Source organism: Hemiscyllium ocellatum, chromosome 14 (genome assembly GCF_020745735.1).
Source record: "Hemiscyllium ocellatum isolate sHemOce1 chromosome 14, sHemOce1.pat.X.cur, whole genome shotgun sequence".
NCBI lineage: Eukaryota > Metazoa > Chordata > Chondrichthyes > Orectolobiformes > Hemiscylliidae > Hemiscyllium > Hemiscyllium ocellatum.
This window is the reverse complement of record NC_083414.1, coordinates 23,395,501-23,423,246: the sequence shown is the minus strand read 5'-3', so window position 1 is coordinate 23,423,246 and position 27,746 is coordinate 23,395,501. Positions and strand designations below refer to the sequence as shown.

Here is a 27,746-nt window from a genome sequence, read left to right as displayed (position 1 = left end):
GGTCAGAGATTGGGAAAGCTATGGAGATTTCACTCACTTCCCGGGAGCAGTCCACACCACAGACAAGATGAACTGCAGCAACACACTAAGCCCTCCTTGACCAGTACATTTCAAACTTCCAAAAGGGACATCATAGCACCAGTTCCCCTGTAACCTCAAGGGTAATTAGAGAAGGGTAACAATGGTTGACCTTGCCAGCAAACTCAATTACCATGAACGAATTGTTAAAAATAACAATTAGAATTGACAGCACCACATGCGTGGCTGTTGTAGTTTGTGAATTGTAAGCACTGTTGTGGTAATTAATGATGTTTGAAATCTGATCTATATTTTTCTGTCAGGACAGAGCAGAAGGAGCTTCACTCTGTGCGTAGCCAGTACATTCTTAAGGGAATAGTCAATGGTGGCACTAGATGTCAAAAAATTGAAAAATGGTTCATTCTCTACTACTGACAGATGCGAATATGAAATCCCTTGAAAAAGTGGCAAATGGCTCAAAACAAACAATGGAAGCTGTTAATCAAAGGAACTAACTAATAAGATATTAAGAACACTAATGAAATCATACAGAGCTGCTTTATCCTATTCATGAGCAATCAAAACTAAATGCGGTGGTAATTCAACACTGGGGTTTCAACTGAGAAAGACAAGAATTCACACATATTGAGTTTTTTAAGTTCATTCGTCCCATCTGCAAAAGCAGCAGCAAAGAAAAATTGTAATTGGACAAACAATAAGGATGCAGACACAGTTAAACCCAAAGACTGATTTTTAAAGGGGCACGCACAAAGTAATTATGAAAAATTAAACAAAGAATTGACAGGATGAGGGAAACAACATGGGACAAATTCAAACAAGGTGATTCTTGTGTGCTCCCTGTTCAGACAATCATGAAACACCATCGATGTTCACCGATAGGTTGTCTGCCCATTGGCTCTTTCAGCTGAGAAACAAAGACTGAAAGAAACAAAGTGAATTAAATATTAGTTTCCCATCCAAATTTCTCTGACTGATGATCAGCATTCTCCTTGGCAACTATCAAAGGTTTTACAAGCTGTGTTAGCTGCTTCTTATCTGAGCAGAGAGGATAGGATTTGATGTCCAATGGTCGATCAGGGCCAAAATGCACAAAGGGAGGGAGGGTGGGTGGGATGGGGGAGAGGGGGTACAGTCTGTGACACTTACAGTCCGCTCTGAAACACAGTGGTAAAACAAAATGAGAGAATTCAAAATATACGGGTTTTTTTTCAATAAAACAGTCACTCAAATAAAATGAAACAAGCTCCATGAATGTCTTTATGAGGACATGAAAAATTAAAAAAAAACTTAATTCCAAAACATTTGGAATCCTGATTCAAAAGGGAGGGAGACAAAAGAAAAACAATGAACCATAGGCCAGTTAGCTTAATATCTGTTATGTTAATTTATTAAGAAGAATATAATCACAGAGTATTTAGAAATATATATAATCAAGATGAGTTAGCTTATTGAAGGGGAAATCATACCTGACAAATTTATTCGAATTCTTTGAGGAGATAGCAAGCAGGCTAGGTAAAGGGAAACCGGTAGATGTAATATATTTGGATTTACAAAAGGTGTAAATACCTTTTGTAAGATACCACACATAAGGCTTCTTAATAAGCTAACAGCCCTGAGTACTGGGGCAATGTATTAGTATAGATCAAAGATTGGCCAACTAATAGAAGACAGAGAGTTGAGATAAAGGGGGCATTTTCAAGATGGCAACTTCCAGCAAGTGGTGTACTATAGAGATCAGTAGTAACTTGAATGAAGAAAGTAAATGTACACACAGTCTTTTATCGTTATAAAATGTATTTGTTTTGATTACAATCAATAGAAACTATTTCTCAAGCTTACCATATTTAACTTGTGCAATGTCACCAGTAACAATTTCTGACACTGGGATCTGGACAACTTGGCCTCCTCTGACAACAGCGAACTTCTGTTCTTGTTCAATTCGACTTTGCAAACCTCGAAACTGCTTTTCTTTGCTCCAGTCATTAAAGGCAGTTACAAAAACCACACAGATAACGGAGAGTAGGATAGCGGCTCCTTCAATCCACCCTGCTTCAGCTTCACCCTCATCTTCCACACCACCTGCAGCATTACCACACACTGTGGAGACAGCAGATACAGAATTAATTCAAATACAAGTTACACTAAAATGTGAGCCTGACTGTCTATTGCCAACTGCCTTCTCAACTGTTTACTGAATTCCATCATATCTTAATGATATTGAAAGCAAGTGCATCATTTTCACATTTTTTTCACCCAGTTCATACTTATCTGTCCAAAACTTGATTCTTCAGAACTTAACCATAATTTAATACAGCAACATTTTTTATAAAATTAAAGTGTTATCAAGTATCATAGGTATTTGGTAGACTAAATAGTGGCGGCTCAGGTGTTAGCACTGCTGCCTCACAGCACCAGGAACCCAGGTTTGATTCCAGCCTTGGGTGACTGTCTGTGTGGAGTTTGCACATTCTCCCCGTGTCTGCGTAAGTTTCCTTCGGATGTTCCGGTTTCCTTCCACAATCTAAAGATGTGCAGGTTAAGTGAATTGGGCATGTTAAATTGCCCACAGAGTTCAGGAAAGTGCAGGTTAGATGCATTAGTCAGGGGTAAATGTAGAGAAATGCGGAATGGGTTTGAGTGGGATACTGTTCGGAGGGTCAGTGTGAATTTGTTGGGCCAAGGGCCTATTTCTACACTGTAGGGATTCTGTTTTATTCTATCCTATAATCAATTGAATCTATTGCTTAAGTTGAGAATACCACAGCTAATTATTTGTAACAAAACATTCTAGATTAATTGACCTTCTGTGACAACAAGGGAGACTGTTAAGGCATTGGTATTAATTTTCCAGAATGCCCTAGATTCAGGGAAGGTTCCATTAGCTTAGCAGATAGCGAATGTACATGAAATATAAAGCAGAAAATCATAGGTCAGTTAGCTTAAAACATGTCACAGAGAAAATGTTACAAGCTATTAACTAAGAAGTTATAGCAGGACACCAAGAAAAATTCAAGGGAATCAACAGAGTCAGCACAGATTTGTGGAAGGAAAATCATGTTTAACCAATTTATTGGAATTTGTAGAAGTAACATGTGCGATAGTTAAAAGGGAACCAGTGGATGTAGATTTTCAGAAGGCACTTAATAATATCCCACATCAAAGGATATTTTGGAAAATAAAAGCGCATTGTATAAAGGATGACATGTTGGCATAAATACAAGATTGATTAGCAGGAAACAGAGAACAGGCAAAAATGGGTTATTTTCTGTTTGGCAAGATATGTTGAGTAGTATGCCATAGGGATCAGTGCTGATGCCTCAACTAATTCACTCAAATGACAGGAATGAAGGAACTTTCAGGATGGTTGCTAAATTTGCAGATAGCTTCAAAAATAGATATGAAAGTTAAGTTCTGAAGAGGATGTAAGGAGGTTACAAAGTGGATATAGATAAGTTGTGAGTTAGAAAAGATCTAGTAAATGGAGAGTAATGTGGGAAAAAAGGTAAATCTTTCATTTGGGCAGAATGAATAAAATAATTTTATTTTTAATTCCAGGCATTCGGAAAACCACTAATGTAGCATCTTATTCAAAAGGGAGGGAGACAAAAGAAAAACAATGAACTATAGGCCAGTTAGCTCAACACCTGACATGTTAATCTATTATAAAGGATATAATCACAGCGTATTTAGAAATACATGAAATAATTAAGAACAGTCAGCTTAATGAAGGGGAAATCATACCTGACAAATTAGGGGCAATATATTAGCATAGATAGAAAATTGGCTTATTCATGGAAGATAGAGTTGAGATAAAGAGGACATTTTCAAGAATGGTGACCTGTAACTAGTGCAGTACTCCACAGATCAGTGGTCACAATTACTTACAGGTTATTCTACTGACCTGGATGGGGAAGGTAAATGTACAATAGTCAAGTTTGCAGATGACACATACATTATGGAAAAGCAAGTGGTGAGAATGACACAGAAAGGTTACAGAAGGACAGTCAGGTTAAGTGAATGGGCAAAAACTCAGCAGATGGAATGTAATGTGAACCTATGCACTTTAGCAAGAAGAATAGAATAGTTGAATATTATTTAAATGGAAAAAGACTGCAGAAAGCAAAGAGGGATTTGGTGGTCCCCATACATGAATCACAAAAGGTTAACGTTCAAGTTCAGCGAATAATCTGGAAGGCAAATAGCACGTTGGCCTTTATTTCAAAGGGAATGGGGTATAAAAGAAGGAAGGTCTTGCTAACAAAGCATACAGTAAGCAGACAATACCTAGAATACTGTGAAAGGCTTGGATCCATTTATCCAAGGGAAAATGAGGTGTCATTGGAAGGAATGATGTAAATGAATTGGAAACAGTTCCAAAAGAATTTACAAGACTAATTCCCGGAAAGAGCGGTTTCTTTTATGAGATATCATTGGATAGCCTGAGGTTTTATTCGTTGGAGTTTAGAAGATTAAAACGCAGCTTGATTGAAACATATAAGAGCAGTTTTGACAGGATGTACGTGGAAAGGATACTTCCTCTCATGGAAGAATCTAGAACTCTTTCAAATTAAGACAGAGATTGGGAGATTTTTGTTTTCTCATGAATCTTTGAAACGCTCTTCCTCAAAAGTTGATAAAAACAAAGTCTTTGAATATTTTTAAGGCAGAAGTGGATACATTATTGATAAGCAGAGAAGTGAAGGATTTTAGTGTAGGAAGAAAGTGGAGTCATTAGGTCAGCCATAGTTTTATTGAAGGTGATATTAATCTTCAGATTACTGTTTGTAGATCAGCATTCAATAAAGGGAAAATTGAAAGAGTTAATTTTCAAGAAAGTGCATGCAGGTACTAGATTAACATCAGATGTCAAGCAGATCACTGTCAATATGTCATCCCCTGTTGTGTGCTTTAAGGATTAACGCCTGAGGCAATTTTATTTAAGTCAGGAAACAGTGATAATTGCCAACTAGCAATTTTTCACAAATTGCATAAGTATATTTCAATATTTTTGTGCAAATTAGTAAATTTTAGCTAAAGTCAAGGTCATGGTATTTCAAAGCTCAAGAGAATGAAGCAGTCAATAAGTCAGGAACTGATGGTTCAATAACCCAAAACTTGGCAATACGCATTTAAGATCTTATTCAAGCAACTTGGGTAAAGCTTTGGTGAGGTTCCATTGGATGTTTCAGTTCAATTCACCTCAAATCATCTAAATTTTAAGCATAAAAAAACAAAACCACTCAAACACAAGTTACATCCAGCATCAATTGCACTAGCTTAGAAATACATTTCTGGAAGTCAGTCTGAGAAAACTGGTCCGCATCTCAGACTAAATTAATCAGCATTGCAAGTTCCTTTTAACTGTGTCCACTTGTCCATTTGAGAAGGCACTGAAAATTACTGGGTGCATTTAAAAGCACAAAGATAGTGGTGGCACCAGGGAAGAAAATATTTAAGCAATAGGCAACTGATCAGTTTCCACAAACCAAAACTGGTAAATCACTGTATAAGTTACTTTAAAGTTATTTTCAGTTATGAATAGGAGATGGACTAGATCAAGTAGTTATTGGTGTGGTTCACAAACCTGAGTCTGAAATATAAGCCATCGATGTACAATGGAACATTCAAAGCCTCACCACTTGAAAGGACCAGTTCCACCATAGAACACACCAGATGGCCTCCTTCTTTAGAGACCGCAATTTCCCTTCCCACGTGGTTAAAGATGCTCTCCAACGCACCTCATCCACATCCCGCACCTCTGCCCTCAGACCACACCCCTCCAACCGTAACAAGGACAGAACGCCCCTGGTGCTCACCTTCCACCCTACCAACTTTCGCATAAATCAAATCATCCACCGATATTTCCACCACCTCCAAAAAGACCCCACCACCAGAGATATATTTCCCTCCCCACCCCTTTCCAACTTCCGCAAAGACCATTCCCTCTGTGACTACCTGGTCAGGTCCACGCCCCCCCTACGACCCACCCTCCCATCCTGGCACTTTCCCCAGCTACCGCAGGAACTGTAAAACCTGTGCCCACACCTCCTCCCTCACCTCTATCCAAGGCCCTAAAGGAGCCTTCCACATCCATCAAAGTTTTACCTGCACATCCACCAATATCATTTATTGTATCCGTTGCCCCCGATGCGGTCTCCTCTCCATTGGGGAGACTGGGCGCCTCCTAGCAGAGCACTTTAGGAAACATCTCCGAGACACCCGCACCAATCAACCACACTGCCCCGTGGCCCAACATTTCAACTCCCCCTCCCACTCTGCCGAGGACATGGAGGTCCTGGGCCTCCTTCACCGCTGCTCCCTCACCATCAGACGCCTGGATGAAGAACGCCTCATCTTCCGCCTCAGAACACTTCAACCCCAGGGCATCAATGTGGACTTCAATAGCTTCCTCATTTCCCCTTCCCCCACCTCATCCTAGTTTCAAACTTCCAGTTCAGCACTGTCCCCATGACTTGTCCGAACTTGCCCGACCTGCCTAGTTCCTTTTCCACCTATCCACTCCACCCTCTCCTCCCTGACCTATCACCTTCATCTCCTCCCCCACTCACCCATTGTACTCTATGCTACTCTCTCTCCACCCCCACCTTCCTCTAGCTTATCTCTCCATGCTTCCAGCTCACTGCCTTTATTCCTGATGAAGGGCTTTTGCCCGAAACGTCGATTTCGCTGCTCGTTGGATGCTGCCTGAACTGCTGTGCACTTCCAGCACCTCTAATCCAGAATCTGGTTTCCAGCATCTGCAGTCATTGTTTTTACCACCTTGAAGACACACGACCTGACTGGATCCCTCCTGTGTCTGTGGCACTAGCCATCATAGGAATGAGCAATGACAATGCAGTTTTCTAAACAATATTTATTTTGCACTTACAACACACAACAGAGCTTCAAAATTGTGGAGTAATAACAAAAAGAAAAAGCAAAGACTCACATTTATACTGGATAGCACTTTTCATGACCAGCACTTTACCACCAATGAAACACTTTTTAAAAAACAGCTACCAATGTGGCAGCTGATTTGAGGTCAGCAAATTCCCACAAACAGCAATCAGATAATCTATTCTATTTTTGTGAGGTTGTTTGAAGGGGAAATACACTGGGGTTAACTTCATTGCTCTTTCCAAAGAGAGCTTTGGCTTTTTTTTTTGTACCCTAGAAGAGGAACTGGTCCAATGTAGAGCCTGATATGGGGCCAACACTCTCTCCCTAGGAGCCAGGTATCACCTCAATGATGTCGCACTAAAGCAGCATTCTTTCCATTCATTTTAATGAGTGGCGCCAACTGAAAATGCATGAAAGAAGCAGGTGGTCCACTGGGTCTTTTGCCCCACCTGCATGGCTCACAGCCAAACATGTTTGAGAATCACTAGAATTGACACTTAGAATCATCGAATCCCCACAATGTGGAAGCAGGCCATTTGGCTCATCAAGTCCACACTGGCCCTCCACAGGATATCCCACCCAGATATACCTACCTATCCCATAACTCTGCATATCCCATAATTAATCCACCTAACCTACATATCACTGGACAATTTACAATGGCCGATTCTTCTAGCCTGCATATTGTTGGACTGAGGGAGGAGAAGCACCCAGACAAACTCCATGCACAGGGAGAATGTGCAAACCAGGGTAAATTGAACCCAGGACCCCGGTGCTGTGAGGCAGCAGTACTAACCATTGAGCTACCATGCAGTCCCTTACTAAAATAAAGTTTGTTTTGGTGACAAATTCATTTGATTTAATAAAACTTCACCATGTTCAGTTTCAAATGTATTAAAGAATGATTCTTAATGCAAGGGAGTGAAACAATAATGTTCCAAAAACAGTGAGAACACTAAATTTTATATTTAAAACTGTATACTGTATATACTGGTCAATATTTTATTGATTGAACTATATTAACCAAATAAGCTGTTGCTTTGTGTATTATCCACTACGAATTAAAACTGTATAATTTGTATCTATCCCTTTTTTTTGTGGTGTTTTCATAATCTGTCTTCAAAAAGAAAAATAATGAAGAAAGACATGTTTAAAGCACAAATATGTATTTTCCATTCACAAGAACAAGAGATACTGAAACGCAATACCTCAGTTTTAAAAGTCTGAAAATGTCTCCATTACTCACGATCAGTCAACAATTACTGAAGATACTAAGAGATTTTAACTGGTACAGTGATGCCAGAAAGTGAACGGTCTATTCACCGGCTCACCTGCTACACATTTAGCATTACTTAAAGCTCTTCCATATTTATGTATGCCCCTATTATAGCAAAGCACAAATCCAATTTCAAGTTCTGAAACGGTGACATCTGGAACAGGTTCCACAATGAAAAATCTTTATTATCTAATTGCACATTCAGCACATATACACAGTAGCAGATGCAGAAATGGAGATTTTAGTATGTGTCAGCTTACTGTACTCCAAACTTCAGAATTACCAAAATATCATTAGATTTTTAGAAACAAAAAAAAACTGGAATTATTGTTTCTTATCTTTATCTTCTGCTAACTCAGACATACATCAGTGCAGAGTTAGATTCCTACATTGTCATTCCTTTTGGACAAGGTACCAGTAGTTACCTTTGGTATGCCATTAGACTGCAAAGAACTTCAACTGACTTGCATGACAATCACTGTGCTCTCTCTGCACAGTGATCAATGAGAATCAATCTTGTTTATGAGCTGACCATCTAAAATGTCTCTGTGCACCCCTTCCTCATAGACTGTAACTATTATCCAAAAAGGTTAAATATTTGAAGTATAACCCTAAAACCGCAGCAACACACATGTTCATTCATCAATGGAGTGAATAACTGAGATTTCATTCACCCACAAGGGATTCCCTTTATCCTCATTAAGCAATTGACAAAGTTCTCTGTGGTCCTGTCGGCAAAACGGGCAGCAGACCCTTGCACACTTTCTAATTGAATTTGTGGATGTTTCATTTCCCATAATGCTTAAAGAGCCCACTAAGTGTTTGAGCAATTTATTTTCAGATAGAGTATTTAGCCATTCTTGCGTTCCAATTAACAGAATCAAAGTACGCCATATCATATGCAACAACCAGACACTGTTGTTAATGAATGAGTAGAAAGAGCATGTGGTCCTTTTACCAAGTTACTGACTTTGCTTTTCTAAAGGTTAGGCCTTTGGATTTGGTGGGAGACCTGGGGTAGATGTATAATATGAGGGGACATGCATTTAAAGCGAGAGGGAAAGTTCAAAGGAGATGGGAGGGGCAAGTCTTTTTCACAGAGAGCGGTAAGAGTCTGGAACACACTGCTGCCAGGGGTGGTGGTGGAGGCAGATATGATAGGGGCATTCAAGAGACTTTTAGATAAGCACATGAATATTCAAGGAATGGAGGGATATGGACCAAGGGCAGGCCGAAGGGATTAGTTTAATTTGGTGTCACGTTCGCCAAAACATTGTGGGCCAAAGGGCCAGTTCCTGTGCTGTCCTGCTCTATCTTTCTATGTTCTATGTACTCTGACACTGAGAGCAGGCAGTGATTTATTTTGAATTGGCCAATTAGTGGCACACCATCCAATTCAGGTCAACTTCTAAGCTGGTATGTCACTGTTTAGCTCATGGAGCCTGCTGTTTCATGAGACCCCTCCAAAAGGTCTTTGTTAAAACATGATCAAAACTGCTGAGTCATCTTCACAAAGGGCAATCCATGGATCAGGGTGACCTGTGACTATAGCTGTATTCAGGCAGATGGCCACAAGTCCTGCCTGAGGTAGTCACATACAATGCAGCTGCCTTTCACCATTCCTGTCACTATGCTGGGGGAAATTTCTCCCCATTAATCAAATCAGTGCTAAGGCTTTGGCAAAATTCATAGACCACATAGTATGATAAGAAAGTAGATAATAATGCACAGTACTAAAGAATGAGTCAGACTTCGGTAAATCTGTTCCATACTTAAGTAATGAAATGCAGCAAATCAGATAATTGAATTTAACAGTACAAGGAAATTTCAATGAGCTGACCTATATGAAATTAATGAACTTGAGCCATCCTTTGTAACAATAACATTTGCTGGAATTATTTCAACCTAAGCTATTGAAAGCAAATTTAAGCTGCTGGTAACTAGTCAGCTTTTGGAGAATAAACTTCAGAAGCTGAAGGTACAGCATAGATTTTATTGATTTCACTTTGTCCACAATATTAAATGGAAAGAGGTGAAGTAAATCATATTAATATATTCACACAAATAAAAACCTATAAATATCCAATGAGAAGGAGAACAATTAGTTTAGGATATTGCCAGAAAAATAAGAATTAAGGCTGTTACAATTTCTAGGACTCTGTGGTTGATCTCTTTAATTGGATTTAATGTAAAAATATATTCTTTTTGTTTAACAAACTTTTACTTCTGTTCAGATTAGTTCAATGCAGTGAACTGATTGATATCATTAATATTCTTTCATAAAATGGAAAACAAAAATTCACTGAATAACTTCAATGATACAATAATGTGCACCTTGATATCCTGCAGTATTTTTAAGATATACCCTCTCTTATCTGTTTCCTTTTAATGCTCCAATGTTTACTTTTCTGAATCATTGCATTGCTGGTCCCACCCCAAAGTAAGTATAACTCCAATTTGCACCTATCTTACCGCACACTATTCCTAGAGCAATCCACCACACATCAGAGATCCTCGAATGGCAAAGCCTCCCAACTTTATATCTGTACTGATTGGTAAGGCAAGACAGAGCTTGGTATCTGTGGGTGAGAGGCCAAAGTAGGATAAAAGGCAAGGCAAAGCAGAGATGCCATAAGCACCCATTGGGCTCACAGTGAGTCAGCGCTGATGACTGGAAGTGAAGAACCTAGCAATGCAGCCTGACCCAGGCTATGAGCTGCCTGGACTGCACGACGACCATAATCCCAAACTACTCACACCTTTCTTATGAAGATGTGGGTGTACTCTACCTTTCAGAGAATACAAGCCAGCGGTGACATCACCAAGTGTTCTTAATAAGACACAATGTAATAGGTGCTCCAGCTACTGGGGTAGCTAGTTGGCTGGAAATTAAGCAGAAGTGTTTACCCCATGTTGTAACACCTGCCTGTGCCTGGTTCATATCCTTCCAATCCTTGCCTATTCATATACTTACTTAAACATCTTTTAAACATTGTAACTGGACCTGCATCCACCATTTTCTCTGGAAGTTCATTCCACACATGAACCAATCTCAGTGTAAAAAAGTTGCTCCCTCATATCCTTTTGAAATCTTTCTCCTCTCACCTTAAAAATATGCCCTCTAGTCTTGAAATCTTCCATCCTGGATCTTCTATTCACTTTATCTGTACCCCTCATGATTTTATAAAACCCTCTATAAGGTGACTCCTTATAAAATTATTTTATACTGGAATAATTTTGACAATGAGAATAAGACCTGAAGGTATTTGATGGAGGATCTGATCATGGATGAGTAAAGCAGCTGTATATCAGTTGCACATATTTGTTAACCATGAAGAAACAAAGATGGACCACCATACCATTGGGAGTGACTAGGAAGGTTCAATATAATACAAGGTGTAAGGGAATCAAATACAGAAGCAACGGAGTGGTTGAGCGAATTACAGAAATATTGTGGCAAAAAGAGTCCAGGTAGTTGTGAATTGACATTCAGTCATGATGGAGCACAAAGGGAACAAGCAGAGTTTCTTTTCTTCACTGTCACAGTCTTCTCAATCCAGACCACCTAATACCAATTTTAAACCTATTCAAAATTGAGTTCAGAGACACCTCACGAGACTAATAGCCTGGAATGGATGTGTTATCTTATGGGGAAAAGTTACATAAGCTGGAATTTAGAAAACTAAGAGGCAACTTGTTTGAAAAACAAGATCTGGAACAACCTTGATAAGTTGGGGATGGTTACAGAGTCATAGCATGGAAACAGACCTTTTGGTCCAACTCGTCCATGCCGACTAAGTTTCCCAAACTAAACTAGCCCCATTTGCCCTCATATCATTTCAACCTTTTTCTATTCATGTACCTGTCCAACTGTCTTTTAAATATTGTGATTGTGCCTGCATCTACCATTTCCTCTGGCAATTCATTATACATACCAGTCACTCCCTGTGTGAAAAAAGTTGCCCTTCAGGTCCCTTTTAAACCTTTCCTTACCTCACCTTAAAATTATGCCTTCTAATTTTGAACTCCCCTACCCAAAGGAAAAGACCTTTGCTACTCATAGTATCTATGTCCCTCATGATTTTCTCAGTCTGTACAAGGTCACCCCTCAACTGCCTACACTCCAGTGAAAAAGGTCCCACCCTATCCAGCCTCTTCATACAACTCAAACTCTCCAGATCCGGTTACATCCTTGTAAATTGTTTCTGCACCCTCTCCAACTTAATAACATCCTTCCTATATCAGGGCAACCAGAACTGTACACAGTACTCCAAAAGTGGCTGCACCAACATCTTGTACAAACTTAACATGATGTCCCAACTCCTAAACCCAACGGTCTAAGCAATGAAGACAAGCATTCCAAATGCCCTTCTTAACCACTCTGTCTAACATTAGCATTGGGTCCGGTGACCCTTCCTCAGAACAGATTTCTCTGCGCAGATGTTGCCAGACCTGTTGAGCTTTTCCAGCAATTTCTGTTTTTGTTTCCAATTTTCAGCATCCATAGTTCTTTTGGTTTTTATTTGCTACAAAAAAATGAGAACCGGCCCATGTCCTTGGATGCAGAGAGTGTTATAGTGATTGTAATGAGGGCAGCCAAGTCAACCTCACAGCAAATGAGAACATTCCTGGTGAAGGGCTTATGCCTAAAATGTCAACTCTCCTGCTCCTCGGATGCTGCCTGACCTGCTGTGCTTTTCCAGTGCCACACTTTTGTCTCTGACCTCCAGCATCTGCAGTCCTCACTTTTTCCCCACAGAACGCAAGTTCTCTGAATGAGGCCATTAATCAGGTCCAATCAGGAAGCCCTAGCTGACAGATGTAAACAGGAGTGTTTGAGATTCAGTTCACTCTGAGAGGATCAGCACCCAAAGACTCTCCACGTGTAATTAAAGGTGACTTGGTGACAGGATACCAGCCCCTATGGAATTATTTCATAGGGGTTTTGACTACTCTCAACTCAGGCTCTTGGTACACATAAGCAGGGAAAGGTTATCAGGGGTAGGGGGGACTGTGGTGACAATCACATCGATCATGATCATATTTAATGCTGGAGCAGACTCAAAGGGGCGACTGATTCACTCCTGCTCTTAATTCATACGTTTGCAAAATTCTTTCCATAGCAGTTTGTCAAATATTTATTTAAACATGTATTTTAATGATTCCGAGTTTTGTTATGTGTTTTGTTTAGCCATTTTGTTTTAGCCTGTATTTTAAATGGTTTGAATGATTCAGGGCAATCTTTGCTCTTTTTATTGATGCTTCATAAGTGCATTGGAAGCCAGTTGCAGGGTGATAATTAGTCGTCCACTCCTGACGCCCCATTAGGCAGCACTATTACACTGTGAAAAATCTACTCCTTTTGCTTCAGCTAGCAGGTTAAAAATAGTCTCCCCATGGATACAGAAAGTGAAATGGAATGTAATAATACCTTGTCCTCAGCAAAAAAAATCAATGCTTTTGCTTTTCGAGTATACTGTACAGCTTGAAACTGCTGAAACAACAATAAAAAGCTCTACAATCCAGGGGTTAAGTGCAACTATATTGGTTTAAATGAGCAAGCCCCATAGCCGTGACTTTTACCTTAATTTTTGGTAATGCATACAGGTGCATTCTTTGTGGAATGTCTATCAACACAATGTGCTTACTTGACTCATTTATGGGATGAGGGGCTTATGAGGAGCGGTTGGACAGGTTTGGTGAACTTATTGAAACACATAAGGGGTCTCGACAGGGGGGATACTAAAAAGATGATTCCCCTCGTGGGAGAAACTAGAACTAAAAGACATAGTTTTAAGAAAGGGATTTAAGAATAAGATGATGAGATGTTTTTTCGCTCTCACAGGGTTATGAGTCTTCTGCAGAGGGAGCCCTAGGGTTACTGAATATTTTTAATGAAGAGATAAATTCTTCACTAATGAGGGCCTCAAAGGACATCAAAGGTTGGCAAGAAAGTGGAATCAAGGCCATGATCTTATTAAACGGTGGAGGAAGATTGAGGGGCAAAATGGCTTATTCTTGCTCCTCATTCACCAGTTCATGTGTGTTAGTCAGTGAGTCAGATGCACAAAGGACTTAGGACTTATAGTAAACAAGGCATTTAGCCAAACAAACAAAATTTATTTGCACAGACTATTTAAGATTCTCCCATATAAGCTGCAACAAACAGAGACCATCGCCATAACTGCAGCAACCTCCCCCAACAAAAGCACAGGGAATTCACCAGCGAAATGTAGTGAGCAGTGGATGGTTCTCACAATGCATAAAAATCCAACCTTAGTCACCTGGAGCAGTACAATAATAATGCTGGAATTATCCTAATCAGATCTGTATTGGCCAGAAATAAAGCTGCCACTATGTACCCCTGTTGATGCTTCCATTATAAAGGAGGTATTTTTGTAACAACAGCACAGTTTGTACAACATATCTCAGACTCCTGCTAATAGTTTGATACTCTCAGTCAGAATTTCTCGCAGGAATCAATGCTTACATGTCTTTGTACTACTCAGCAAAATGTGTTCTTTGTGTTTTCTAAATTGAACAGATCACTCAATCACATTTTAAACATCAGTGCTGATACTTGCTAAGATGTGAAACAAAAGTGCCAATGCTAAAAAAAAACAAATGGAGATTTTCACATGATTCGAACCCATGTTACTTTTAGCAATATTGTATGAACTTGCATAGATTGTGTGTGTGTGTGAATGTGTGTGGGGGGTGGGGGAGGAGAGAAGTAACAGGGTGAAGAGATGGTAGAGGGGAGCACAGGGTTGTCACCATTGTGTAATGCTCTTACATTTCAGAGACTAACATAAAGCTTTGGAGGCCAAGGTTGAAATAATTGAACAGAAATATAGAAGATAGGACCAGGAAAACACCATTCACCCCAACTCAATCACCTGTTCCTGCTTTTGCCCCATACCCTTTGATCCCTTTAGCCCGAGAACTATATTGAACTCCTTGAAAACATTCAATTTTTTGGCCTCAACGGCTTTCTGTAGCAGAGAATTCCACAGGCACACCTCTCCTGAGGTGAAGAAATCTCTCTGTCTCAATTCTAAATGGCCGACCCCACATCCTTCAACTGTGATCCTTCATTCTGGACTGTCCATCATTAGGAAGATCCTTCCTACATTTACCCTTTCTAGTACTGTTAGAATTTTATAGAGGTCTAAGAAATCATCCCTTTCATTCTTCTAAACCCCAGTGAATATAGTCCTAACTGATTCGGTCCCTCTTTTTTATTTGTCAGTTCTCCCATCCCAGGAATTAATCTGGTAAACCAATCTTTACAAGACACTAAGTAAATTCAGAAATAGTAAATAAGTGATCCCAAAAAAAAGTTTTTTAAAAAACTGAAAATTATAAGATGAAGCTTTTTTTTAAAGAAAAGTGTGGAGCATGACAAAAACTGAAATTTTGACCCATGCATACCTTAAGAGCTCAAGATTAAAGTGGTGCTGCAAAAAGCACAGCAGATCAGGCAGCATCCGAGAAGCAGGAAAATCAACGTTTCGGGAAAAAGCCCTTCCTCATTCTTGAGGAAGGGCTTTAGCCCGAAACGTCGATTTTCCTGCTCCTCAGATGCTGCCTGCCCTGCTGTGCTTTTCAGAAACCACTCTAATCTCAACTCTGATCTCTCTGCAGTACTCACTTTGGCCTATATCTTACGATCACCCATCTCATCACACAGAGATGGGAGAGATGAGAGAGGCCAAACAGAATAGAAACTTCAGACAAGAAAAGGTATGGTAATGGAATGAAACAGGACTCACTCCTCAACTGTTCGTGCTCTTGATATCTGCTGTTATCCATTCAAACTGGGTTTTGCCTCTAGCTCATGATGCAGCCTATATGGAGGGCAGCATCCGAGCAGGTGCTTAGTGGGAATGAAACACATGATGATGCATCTTTTGGAAGATTTTTCTATCAAAGTGTGTTCTTCTGTTGTTCCAGGCGCTCTAAAAGACTTGGGAAGAAGAACATGAGAGAGAGTAAGATGGCACTGAGAGGCCATAAATTAACACAATAGTCCTCAGGATGCCACATGCAGTGGTGAAGCTCATTGCATATTTTTGGATGGCATTAAAGTAGTTCACAATTACAATTGGCTCAGTGCATACAATGATGAAGTGCTTTTCACTAAAATGTCGATTCTCCTGCTCCTTGGATGCTGCCTGACTTGCTGTGCTTTTCCAGCACCACACTCTCCATTCAGTGCAGACAATGTGCATGTTGAAAGCTGGAGAAGCAAAATGGGATCAGGGTGAATGTACTGACAGGCTCCTGGAATAAGATATATGGAAGATGTCCTGGGAGGTACTGGTGACTGAACAATGGGTGCGAGACTGACTTGGTGTGGCGAAGAGAGGAATAAAGGTGAGTGTGTTTAGAAACAGAAGGAGATGTTGCAATACACCATTGCAAACGTATGTTACATAGCGTGGAAGAGGACAATGGAAGTCATGATATTAGGCTTTGTAGAGAGCTGCACCATTCTTTCTGCTCCATTGATGTCAGTGAATCTCTTCCCACATTATAGCCAGGTCTTCAGGTTGACAATGAGAGGACTAATCCTCTGTATGTAGGCCTGCTAAAGTGGCACTCTGTGGATGTGCCTGAGGATGCTGCAGAACAGCAGCTCCCCCCTTACCCTGACTGTCTCCACAAAGACCTCCAGTTAAAAATCAGTGATACATTGGGGCAACTCATTTCTTCCCAGACTCTACTCCTTGCAGCGATCTGGGTATGAAATCTGGCTTCAAGGGGCATAACATGCTATATAATAGGTTAAAAAGACATCAGGAAGATTGTTAGTAATTGCACAGAGAAAATGGGCAGACTGCCCGCTTTCTGCTTAAAATGCCTACTGCTGCAAATCGAATAATGCAAATAAACCATCTATTTGCATTCAAAGTTGCTTTGGGATTTTCATTTCTAATAACTGCATTAACCTTTCAGCTTCCAGAAAATAAAAATGCAAAGCATACATGCCAGTGAAATGGAATCTTATGTGTCTGTAACGTAGGTAGCAGGCTGCCTGTTAAGGTCATGAGCTGAGACAAGGCTGGGATCTAAAACACTAACCACAGGGGTTGCAAGGAAATGTCTTCATCACTATACGACTTCCACAACTTCAAAGGATCACCAAGGCAGTTATGGAAATGTTTCAGTCAGAAAATATAACTGCTATCAATGATGAGCATATCGAAGAGACACTGAGAAATGAAGGGTTTCCTTTAACAGGACACTTATAAAAGATATTTTGCAAATTCTCCACACAAAGGGACTTCAAAGAAGAAAAACTGCAGTTTCCCAGGGCATGCTGGACAAACGAATGGTGTGTTAGACAGTTAAATAGGACCTTGAGTTTTGTATAGGCCACCCTTGAAAATCATGAACTCAAATCTTGTAAATTCGATATATACTTCACAATCTACCGTATTCCAAAAAATGCATCAAATAAATCTGTGCGAAGTTTGAATGTAATAGCAAATACTTACCTAAAATTATTTGTTCACTGTCTGCTCCTTTTACGCTCACTCATTGGGATGAATGCCAACATATTGAATGGTGGAGTTGGTTCAAACAGCCAAATATCCTACTCCCTACCCAAGTCCTGCTCCTACTTTTCTATGAATGTAAAGTGACAAACAGGTGTTTGGAATGGTAAAACTTACCAGGGTTGATTTTAAATCATTCTACTGGGTCTGTATCAGTTGTATATGGTAGAAATGACAAATACTCTTCTCTACTCTCCTTGTACAGAAGTATCCCTACAACCAAATGGCTACACCTATCACCCTGATTCTGCTTCAACCACCATAGAACATAGAACATAGAAGGATACAGCGCAGTACAGGCCCTTCGGCCCTCGATGTTGCGCCGACCGAATCCTACCTAACCTATACTAGCCCAATAACTTCCAAATGCCTATCCAATGCCCGCTTAAATGACCATAAAGAAGGAGAGTTCACCACTGATACGGGCAGGGCATTCCATGAACTCACAACCCGCTGTGTGAAGAATCTACCCCTAACATCTGTCCTATACCTACCACCCCTTAATTTAAAGCTATGTCCCCTAGTAACACCTGACTCCATTAGCGGTAAAAGGTTCTTAGTATCTACCCTATCTAAACCCCTAATCATCTTATACACTTCTATCAGATCTCCCCTAAACCTTCTCTTCTCCAATGAGAACAGCCCCAAGTGCCTCAGCCTTTCCTCATAAGATTTTCCTACCATTCCAGGCAACATCCTGGTAAACCTCCTCTGCACTCGTTCTAAAGCTTCCACATCCTTCCTATAGTATGGCGACCAAAACTGCACACAATACTCCAGATGAGGCCTCACCAGAGTCTTATACAACTGCAACATGACCTCAGGACTCCGGAACTCAATTCCTCTGCCAATAAAGCCCAGTACACCATATGCCTTCCTCACAGCACTATTTACCTGGGTGGCAACTTTCAGAGATCTGTGTACATGGACACCAAGATCCCTCTGCTCATCCACACTACCAAGTAGCCTACCATTAGCCCAGTAATCCATCATCTTGTTATTCCTACCAAAGTGAACGACTTTGCACTTAGCTACATTGAATTCCATTTGCCACCTTTCCGCCCAGCTCTGCAACTTATCTATATCCCGCTGTAACCTACCACTTCCTTCCCCACTATCCACAACTCCACCGACTTTTGTGTCATCCGCAAACTTGCTTACCCAGCTTTCAAGTCCTTCCTCTAGATCATTTATAAAGATATCAAAAAGCAATGGTCCCAAAACAGATCCTTGTGGTACACCGCTAGTAACTGCGCTCCAAGATGAACATAATCCATCAACTACTACCCTCTGTCTCCTTCCAGCCAGCCAATTCCTAATCCAAACCTCTAATGTATCCTCAATGCCATACCTCCGAAGTTTTAGCATTAGCCTACCATGGGGAACCTTATCGAACGCCTTACTAAAATCCATATACACAACATCTACTGCTTTACCCTCATCCACTTCCTTAGTCACCTTCTCAAAGAACTCAATAAGGTTTGTGAGGCACGACCTGCCCTTCACAAAACCATGCTGGCTATCCCTGATCACGTTATTCCTACCCAGATGTTCATAAATCTTATCCCTTACCATTCTCTCTAAGACTTTGCCCACCACTGAAGTCAGACTCACTGGCCTATAGTTACTAGGGCTATCCCTACTCCCTTTCTTGAACAATGGGACCACATTCGCTATCCTCCAGTCCTCTGGTACTATTCCCGTTGACAATGACGACATAAAAATCCAGGCCAATGGCTCTGCTATCTCCTCCTTAGCTTCCCATAGGATCTTGGGGTAAATGCCATCAGGCCCAGGAGACTTATCTATATTCATCCTTTCCAATATTCCCAAAACCTCTTCCTTGCATATTTCCAGGGCATCCATTCTAATTATTTGTGATTCCATATTCACATCAGCAACAGTGTCCTGTTCCTGAGTGAATACTGATAAAAAGTACTGATTTAATGTCTCTCCAATCTCCTCCGCCTCCACACACAACTTCCCACTACTATCCTTGACTGGACCGATACCTACACTAGTCATCCTTTTATTCTTGACATACCTATAGAAAGCCTTTGGGTTTTCCCTAATCCTACCAGCTAAAGACTTTTCATGTCCCCTTCTCGCTTCTCTTAGCTCCCTCTTTAGCTCCTTCCTGGCTACCTTATAACTCTCAATCGCCCCTACTGAACCTTCACGCCTCATCTTTACATATGCCGCCTTCTTCCCTTTCACAAGGGACTCCAATTCCTTACTAAACCACAGCTGCCTCACAAGGCCCTTTACACCATGCCTGACTGGTACATACCTATCGAGGACACGCAGTAGCTGCTCCTTGAACAATCCCCACATCTCATTAGTGTTCTTCTCTTGAAGCCTGTTTTTCCAATCCACACATCCTAAGTCATGCCTCACAGCATCATAATTTCCCTGCCCCCAGCTATAGCTCTTGCCCTGCGGCGCACGATTATCCCTCTCCATCACTAAAGTAAAAGTCACCGAGTTGTGGTCACTGTCCCCGAAGTGCTCACCTACCTCCAAGTCTAACACCTGGCCTGGTTCATTACCTAGAACCAAATCCAATATAGCCTCCCCTCTTGTTGGCCTGTCGACATATTGTGTCAGGAAACCATCCTGCACACACTGTACAAACACCGACCCATCTAATGAACTCGAGCTATAGCTCTCCCAGTCAATATCTGGGAAGTTAAAGTCCCCCATAACAACCACCCTGCTACCTTCACTCTTTTCCTGAATCATCCTCGCAATATTATCCTCTACTTCTCTAGGACTATTAGGAGGCCTGTAGAAAACACCTAACAGGGTGACCTCACCTTTCCTATTTCTAACCTCAGCCCAAACTACCTCAGATGGCAAGTCCTCTTCCATCGTCCATTCCACTGCTGTGATACTGTCTTTGACAAGTAATGCCACGCCTCCCCCTTTTTTACCCCCATGTCTGATCCTACTAAAACATTTGAACCCTGGAACGTGCAACAGCCATTCTTGTCCCTGTTCTACCCACGTCTCTGTAATGGCCACAACATCGAAGTCCCAGGTACCAACCCACGCTGCAAGTTCACCTACCTTATTCCTTATACTTCTGGCATTGAAGTATACACACTTCAATCCACCTTTCTGGTTACAGGCACCCTCCTTAGAGATCGCTGCATTATTCCTAACCTCCCTACACTCAAGGTCCTGTACCCTAAAGCTACAGTCCTGGTTCCCATGCCCCCGCGGAGTTAGTTTAAACCCTCCCAAAGAGCACTAGCAAACCTCCCCACCACTGCCACCACTTTCTCTGGGGACTAGATAATTTGATCAAGAGTCCGTCTGAAGCACACAAGATCCAAAATAAAGGTTTATGAACCCAATTTCAGTGTTATGTGAGCTGTAACCCTGATTGTCATTCTGAGCTACAAATGGACAGAGAATGTGCTGTGCAAGCTCCATACATGAGCACCAGGTGCTGAGTGGCCTGACCAATGATACTTAAAAGGAGTGTCTGGAACTGTTGAGTCTTGGAAATGCTGAATTGGTTTCCCTGAAAACTGAAGGAGCACTCTTGTTGCAGGTGACATGACCAAGATGTCAGAAGTGCACTGTTTTATTTTAGTTCCATCACTCCACAGGTTACAGCACTAATTTGTTTTACCAAATTCCTCGTATGACTAATCATACGCTTTATTTCACACATATGCACTCAGTTCGTAAAGGCAAAAGGATAAGGCTTGAGAGGTTCACATGGCTGTTGGGTTGACATTTCGGCACGTGTGGATGGTATTGGATGTTTGGATCCACCATCTTGGTAAATGTAGCTTCCACAGGAATTTTCAGAGCCTTCATATGCAAATGCTATTGGACAAGGGTCCCAGATACTATACTGCTCCCATAACAAAGGGTCTTTTCTAGAAACAGGGGAACTGAGCTGCAAGGCTTCTTTCTTTCAGCAATTTCTCCAACCCCTCCCCCCCCCCCACCCCACCCCCACCCACCCCCCAGCTGTAAAACCAAAAACAATCTCCGAATCTGCAAAACATTGCTCAAACAGAACAGTCATAAAAACTCAAGTTGACAGTTCAGGTCCAATGAACCTTCCTCAGAACCAGAACCCGAAATGTTAACTTTGATTTCTCTTCACAGATATTGCCAGACCTTTTGAGCTTTTCAAGGAACTTCTGTTTTTTTTTCTGATTTGCAGCACCCGCAGTTCTTTCGGTTTTTATAGAAACTCAGGTGTTTACCCTGAAGTGAATTCAAACAAGTAAAAAGAGAAATTTTCTGGAATCATAATGGTTTCCAAGACATGCCTTTTGTAATAAAAATTCCAACATGTCTTTTTGTTGACCTTTTTAAAAAGAATCCAGGTATCTTCAGAGTGATTTAGACTCAAGTGTACAAAAATTAAGTATGATGCAATCACAACACAATGCTGTACAGCATCTCTCTGTTGTCTGATAAGGACTTCACCACCACAAGAAAGGGCATTTATCCACTCCTCTCCATTTGCTGCACATAAAATACATTCATCAGTAAAAACAGACTCTATTGTTTGAAAACTTTCACATGTACCATCATTTAGTTGCAACTTGAATAGATATTGCATTGATAGTTAAGTCCTTGAGAATGCTTACATTGTTCTATAGTACATTGTGTCGCAGACATCTTTCAAGTCCAATCATTATGTGGAAGTACCTAAAACATTCCAAGTGCAATGGACTTGAAAGACTGTAACCCAATGCTAATTTAGTCATAAAAAGAATCTTTAATTTAATATTCAGTAAAAATAGTCAGGCACAATGTTTATCCAACTGAAATTGGAAATAAATTCACTTTGTCGCATAATGAACCATGCTCTTTGCAGTGCTTGGTGAATAGGTGAATTATTACATGCTTCAGCCCCACTTTGAGAAATACAAAGACCTCATTCAGTGAATACAAAATGGGAAGAGATACGATAATAAAAAAAAAGCATTACTTCAATCTAATAGGGGAAAATGTGAGAAACTATTCATTGTTAAGCTAAGTTTATGGATTGGTATGAAAAATATTTTACAAGCATGTACTTTCTGAGAATAGAAATCCATTAACAGAAGCACAAAAGAATCCAAGAGCACCAATAATGATCCTTCAACACTTTTCTAGCAGGTAAATTGTCACTTTAATGTTCAGGCCACTTCATAACAGAATTTGTCGAATTCATTATTCAGGTTTCATCAAGTCCTCTGTTTTACACCAATTCTGTTGGTAGTATTGGTTAATTCTTAGTATTCAGAGCAGAGATTTCAGGTCAAATTCTGAATTTAATTATTCTGGGGAACAGATTGGGACTGACATTATTTTACTTGTAAGTAACCTGAAAAGTCATCACCCTTGTCACCGGGATGGTCAGAGAACTCTCAGTTTCATCCTGGAGCAGAGGTCTGACCACTCCTCTACCACCACCCATCCTTCTCCGCCTGGCTGAACATGTCCTCTCATTGCACAATGTTTCTCCTTAACACATCTCACTGCTGCTAAATAAAACACGTTGCCAAGGGCATCACATGGATCCTTGTTCAGCCTTTTTGTGAGGTATGTGAAACATTCCTTGTTCCAGTTTAGCTCAGACTTGCCATCCCCAACTCCATTTTTCAATATTTTAACGCTACTAATAATGAGACTTTCTGCTGCCAACCTGAACTGAAACATATCATCAATATAACATCTAATTCCCATCCTTCTCTCACATTTGCAGGGTCTTACACTCTTACATTTTCTTTTCCCCCACAACTTGCCTTGTTCTGAGGGATAGATTGTCTACTAATACTCATTACAAGGTCACTGACTCCTACAACTACCTTGACAACACTTCATCCCATGTCCTGTAAGGACCCCACCCCATTCTCTCAGTTTCTCTGTATCCAATGCATCTGTTCTAGTGATGCAACCACAAACAATGTTTGATGACGAGCACGGACATCAAGGGCTGAAGGTCCTCTTTTTGGGATGTAAAAACTATGACTCTCTATGATAAATCTACTTATCTTCCTTTTGCTTCCACCTCCCTATCACCACTGGCTCATATCTCTGTGGTCGATCCTTAACTACATCGGACAAGGCACTGTATACAAACACAAGGAGACTATGTTGGATCGGTGTATAAAGTCATTAGGCCACTGCTGAGGTATTGCATGCAGTTCTGATCACCACATTGTGATTGCACTGCAGACAGTGCAGAGAAGATTATCAGGTCTTGCTACAAATGGACATGAATTGCTTCTGTGTTTGGGGAGTGCAAATGGTTCTGAAAATTGTGCAATCATTAATGAACATCCCTTTCTGACCTTATATCAGAGGGAAGATCATTGAATAAGCTACTGAAGTGATAGACCATTCCATAATTTTTCTGTGCTAGTTGCTCCTACTCCATTTATAGAGTCATAGAGTCATACAGCATGGAAACAGAATCTTCGGCCCATGCCAACCATACATCCCAATCTGAAGTAGCCCATTTGCCAGCATTTTGGCCTATATCCCTCTAAATCCTTCCTATTCATACAACATCCAGATGCCCTTGAGGCCTTGCAGCTAAACATTTGACTAATCCTAATAAAGTTTTATCAGGGTCCTTTTGCATTTTCGTTGCTTGGTTGGAAGAGTTCCAACTGTTTATTGTTTTTCTTCTTGAGTTCTACACCCAAAAGCAGGTCCAACCTGCACCACTGGGTAATCTTCAAATGTCAGCCAAGGAGGCAGGCCCCAAATCCACTGTCGGGAGGGGGATTGAACCCTGAGCCAGTATAGCAATCTGATCAATGAGAACAGTGCAGCCAACTGGGCAAAATTGTCACCTCCCAAAGGATGTCAAGTTCCTATGAAAACATGCACTTTCTTCCCACTTGTGTTGCAGGATGAAAATTGAAGGTACAATCTCTAATTCTCTTCCATCACATGACCTGACCAGGAATCTCTCCCATTATTGGTACACTTTTAGAAAGAATTTACCAGTTGACATTCAATCTATTTTGGCCAGGCTCTGAACTCACCTTCTTTGACCACCCAGTCCTGCAGTGAGATTTGAACCAGGAGCTTCTGCCCCAGAGTCAGGGATGCTATTCACGACACTATAGGACCTGATCAACTGCCACTGGCATATTGAATTTTCAACCTAAAAGGGACCATAAAGGATAAACGTGTAAAACGTGTTCTCTGACTTTCCTCTTTAGTTTTCCAGTAACATCTGGAATATGAATTAAAGTGTAAAATTTTCAGATAAGGTTTCTCGAGTTAATCTTTTCCACATATTCATTCAAAGTTGAATGCATTTTCTCTTTTCTATGTGAGTCAGAGATAATCAGCTGAATCATTGCCAATAGCACCAAAGGGAAACCTATGTTATAGGTACCATTAGGAGAAGGCGTTATTTGCCCTGGATTTAGTTGGAACCCCCACTTACTTAGGTGCACCATCTGCTGCAAAAATAGATTAAAGATATGACTGTGCTGCAACTGAGTTTCTAGCTTCACATCCCTCTGGTCTCACATATCTGCCACCCACAGATATAAGAAATACACAATGCTTCCATTAACACAGGCCGCTGCCATCTCATTCCTCATCAACTAATACAGTATTGCTACTGCTAGGTTGTAAACATCTTGATGGCAAATTAATAGATTCTTTCCCGTTGTGGGCTTCACCCTATGGTGTTTCCTCGAACATGCATGCTGCATTTTGTGGGGTAACTATGCACAGACAGTAGAGAGCGACTCTGTTCTATGAAGTGTTCGCTAATCCTGGTTCCCTGGCAAAGCTAACACTCCAGGTCGAATTGGGTTGGAAAGCTTGTCGCTATTTTGTAAATTCTGTGCAAATCTGGGTAAACTTAGCAAACCATTCAAACTAAATGTTCCTACTCCATGGGACAAGGCTATAGATTTACCATCCCTTAACACCCAAATGCTCTTATAAGCAACTTTATCCAAAATTGCCATCCTCTATATGAGTCCTCTCTATGATTGGTGCCAACTTGTCATACCAGAGCGGAACTGGTCAGTTTAGTTAGTAGGTGCACTTCGCCTGAGTGGTCACGAGATTAGAATCACTGTGTATTCTAGCCTACAACCTGGATTATCACTCCAGTGAAGTTGGAGTCATAAGCTTCATTCTATTACATTTCACAGAAAAAGTTTTTTTTCCTCAATATCCAGCCTCCACTAAATGCTCATTAAAATATAGTACAGGTGTCTCCTGTATATGACTGGCCAATGAGACAGCGGGGCTGCTAACTGGGAGGGAGTAACAGGCTGCAACATGAAAGAGTCATTGAGAGGCACTGGAGTAACAATGGACTGCTGAAAGAGTTGCTTCGACTGGGCAGCTGACAGCAGGTGTCTTGGATCAGCAGCTAAGTTGAGCTGCCTCCTCATCCGCCATAAAGTTTTTGTTGCAGCATGATGTCATCACGGTGACACTTTCCTGTATTAAACAGGTCTCTGCCTTTCTTTCATGGGTCTCGGCCACGATTTACTTCTTGCACTTTGATATTTAAGAAGACAGAAATAATATATTGGGTTTTTCAACAATGTGTACAACAAACCGAACATAGCTTTGTTGTTGCATACAAATTTTGATTAATTACAAATGTCACATTCCAACAATCGTCCTCAACAAGATAAATCACAGGAACTGAAGAAAAGAAATCACATTTATCAAATGCAAGAATCCCAGCTGTTTCCTCTACTTATTTTCTGACGTTTGAGATAATCTACGAGTCGCTTTGGGTTGGTAGTGGCCTGGATTTTGCTCTGGTAATAATGGTGCAATCATTAGCATTAACATGATCATCAGCGTTCCCCTGATAACTAACAGAGTCTAAAAGGGTGGTCATGGAAAAGCACAGCAGGTCAGGAGCAGGAGAGTCGATGTTTCGAGTATAAGCCCTTCATCAGGAGTGTGGGGTTGGGAGATAGGGGAAAGAGTGTTGAGAGATAAATAGATGTATGGGAGTGGAGCTGGAGGGAAGATAGGTGGGAAGGCAATAGGTGGATGCAGGTGAGGAGTAATAGTGATAGGTCAGTGGGGAGGGTGGAACGGATAGGTGGGAAAGAAGGCGCATAGGTAGGACAGGTCAAGAAGGTGGTGCCAAGTTGGAGGGTTGGATCTGGGATGTGGTGGGAGGAAGGGAGGTTTGGAAACTAGTGAAGGCAATGTTGATGCCGTGTGGTTGGTGGGTTCTGAGGTAGAAGATGAGGCCTTCTTCCTCCATTGGGTGGCTGGGTTTGGTTTGGTGGTGGAGGGCGGCCAGAATTTCCATGTCCTTGGGGAAGTGGGAGAGGGAGTTGAAGTGGTTGGCCACAGGGTGTCGGGGTTGTTTGGTGCATTTGTCCCAGAGATGTTCCCTGAACTGCCCGTGAGTTAGTGTTCTATCTCCCTGACGTAGACGAGACCACATCGAGAGCAACGGACACAGTAGATAAAGTGGGTAGATGTGCAAGAAAATCTCTGTTGGATTTGAAATGATCCTTTAGAGCCTTGAACGGAGTTTGGCGGGGGGGGGGGGGGGTGGGAGATGCGGGCACAGGTTTTACATCTCGTGCAATGACAGGGAAGGCGCCGGGTGCAGAGAGTAGGTTGATGGGGTGTGGACCTAACGAGGGAGTTGCGGAGGGAATGGTCTCAGCAGAACACAGATTGGAGTGAGGAGGGAAATATATCCTTGGTAAGTGGCAGAAATAGCAGAGGATAATGCACTGTATCTGGAGATTCATGGGGTGGAAGATGATGATTGGGAGGGGAGGGGGTTTCCACCCTTGTAGCGGTTGGAAGGGTGGGGTTCAAGGGAAGAGGTGTGGGAAATGGAGGAGATGCGCGGGAGGGCATTGCTGGTCACGTGGGAGGGGAAATTGTGGTCCCTGAAATAGGAGGACATCTGGGATATCCTGGAGTAGAACTACTCCTCCTGGGAGCAGACATGGTGGAGGCGGAAGAAGGGATTGCGTTTT

The 27,746-nt window shown here is 41.3% G+C and overlaps 1 protein-coding gene across 2 annotated transcripts in view; it reads right to left on the bottom strand.

Annotated features, from left to right (window-relative positions):
• Window positions 1-27,746, bottom strand: part of atp2b2 (ATPase plasma membrane Ca2+ transporting 2) — a 388,757-nt gene that overhangs the window by 245,069 nt on the left and 115,942 nt on the right. For both annotated transcript variants that reach the window (XM_060835139.1, XM_060835141.1), the window contains exon 3: window positions 1,879-2,136. In XM_060835139.1, the coding sequence (XP_060691122.1) occupies window positions 1,879-2,136 (258 nt within the window). The remainder of the gene's footprint in view (window positions 1-1,878; window positions 2,137-27,746) is intronic.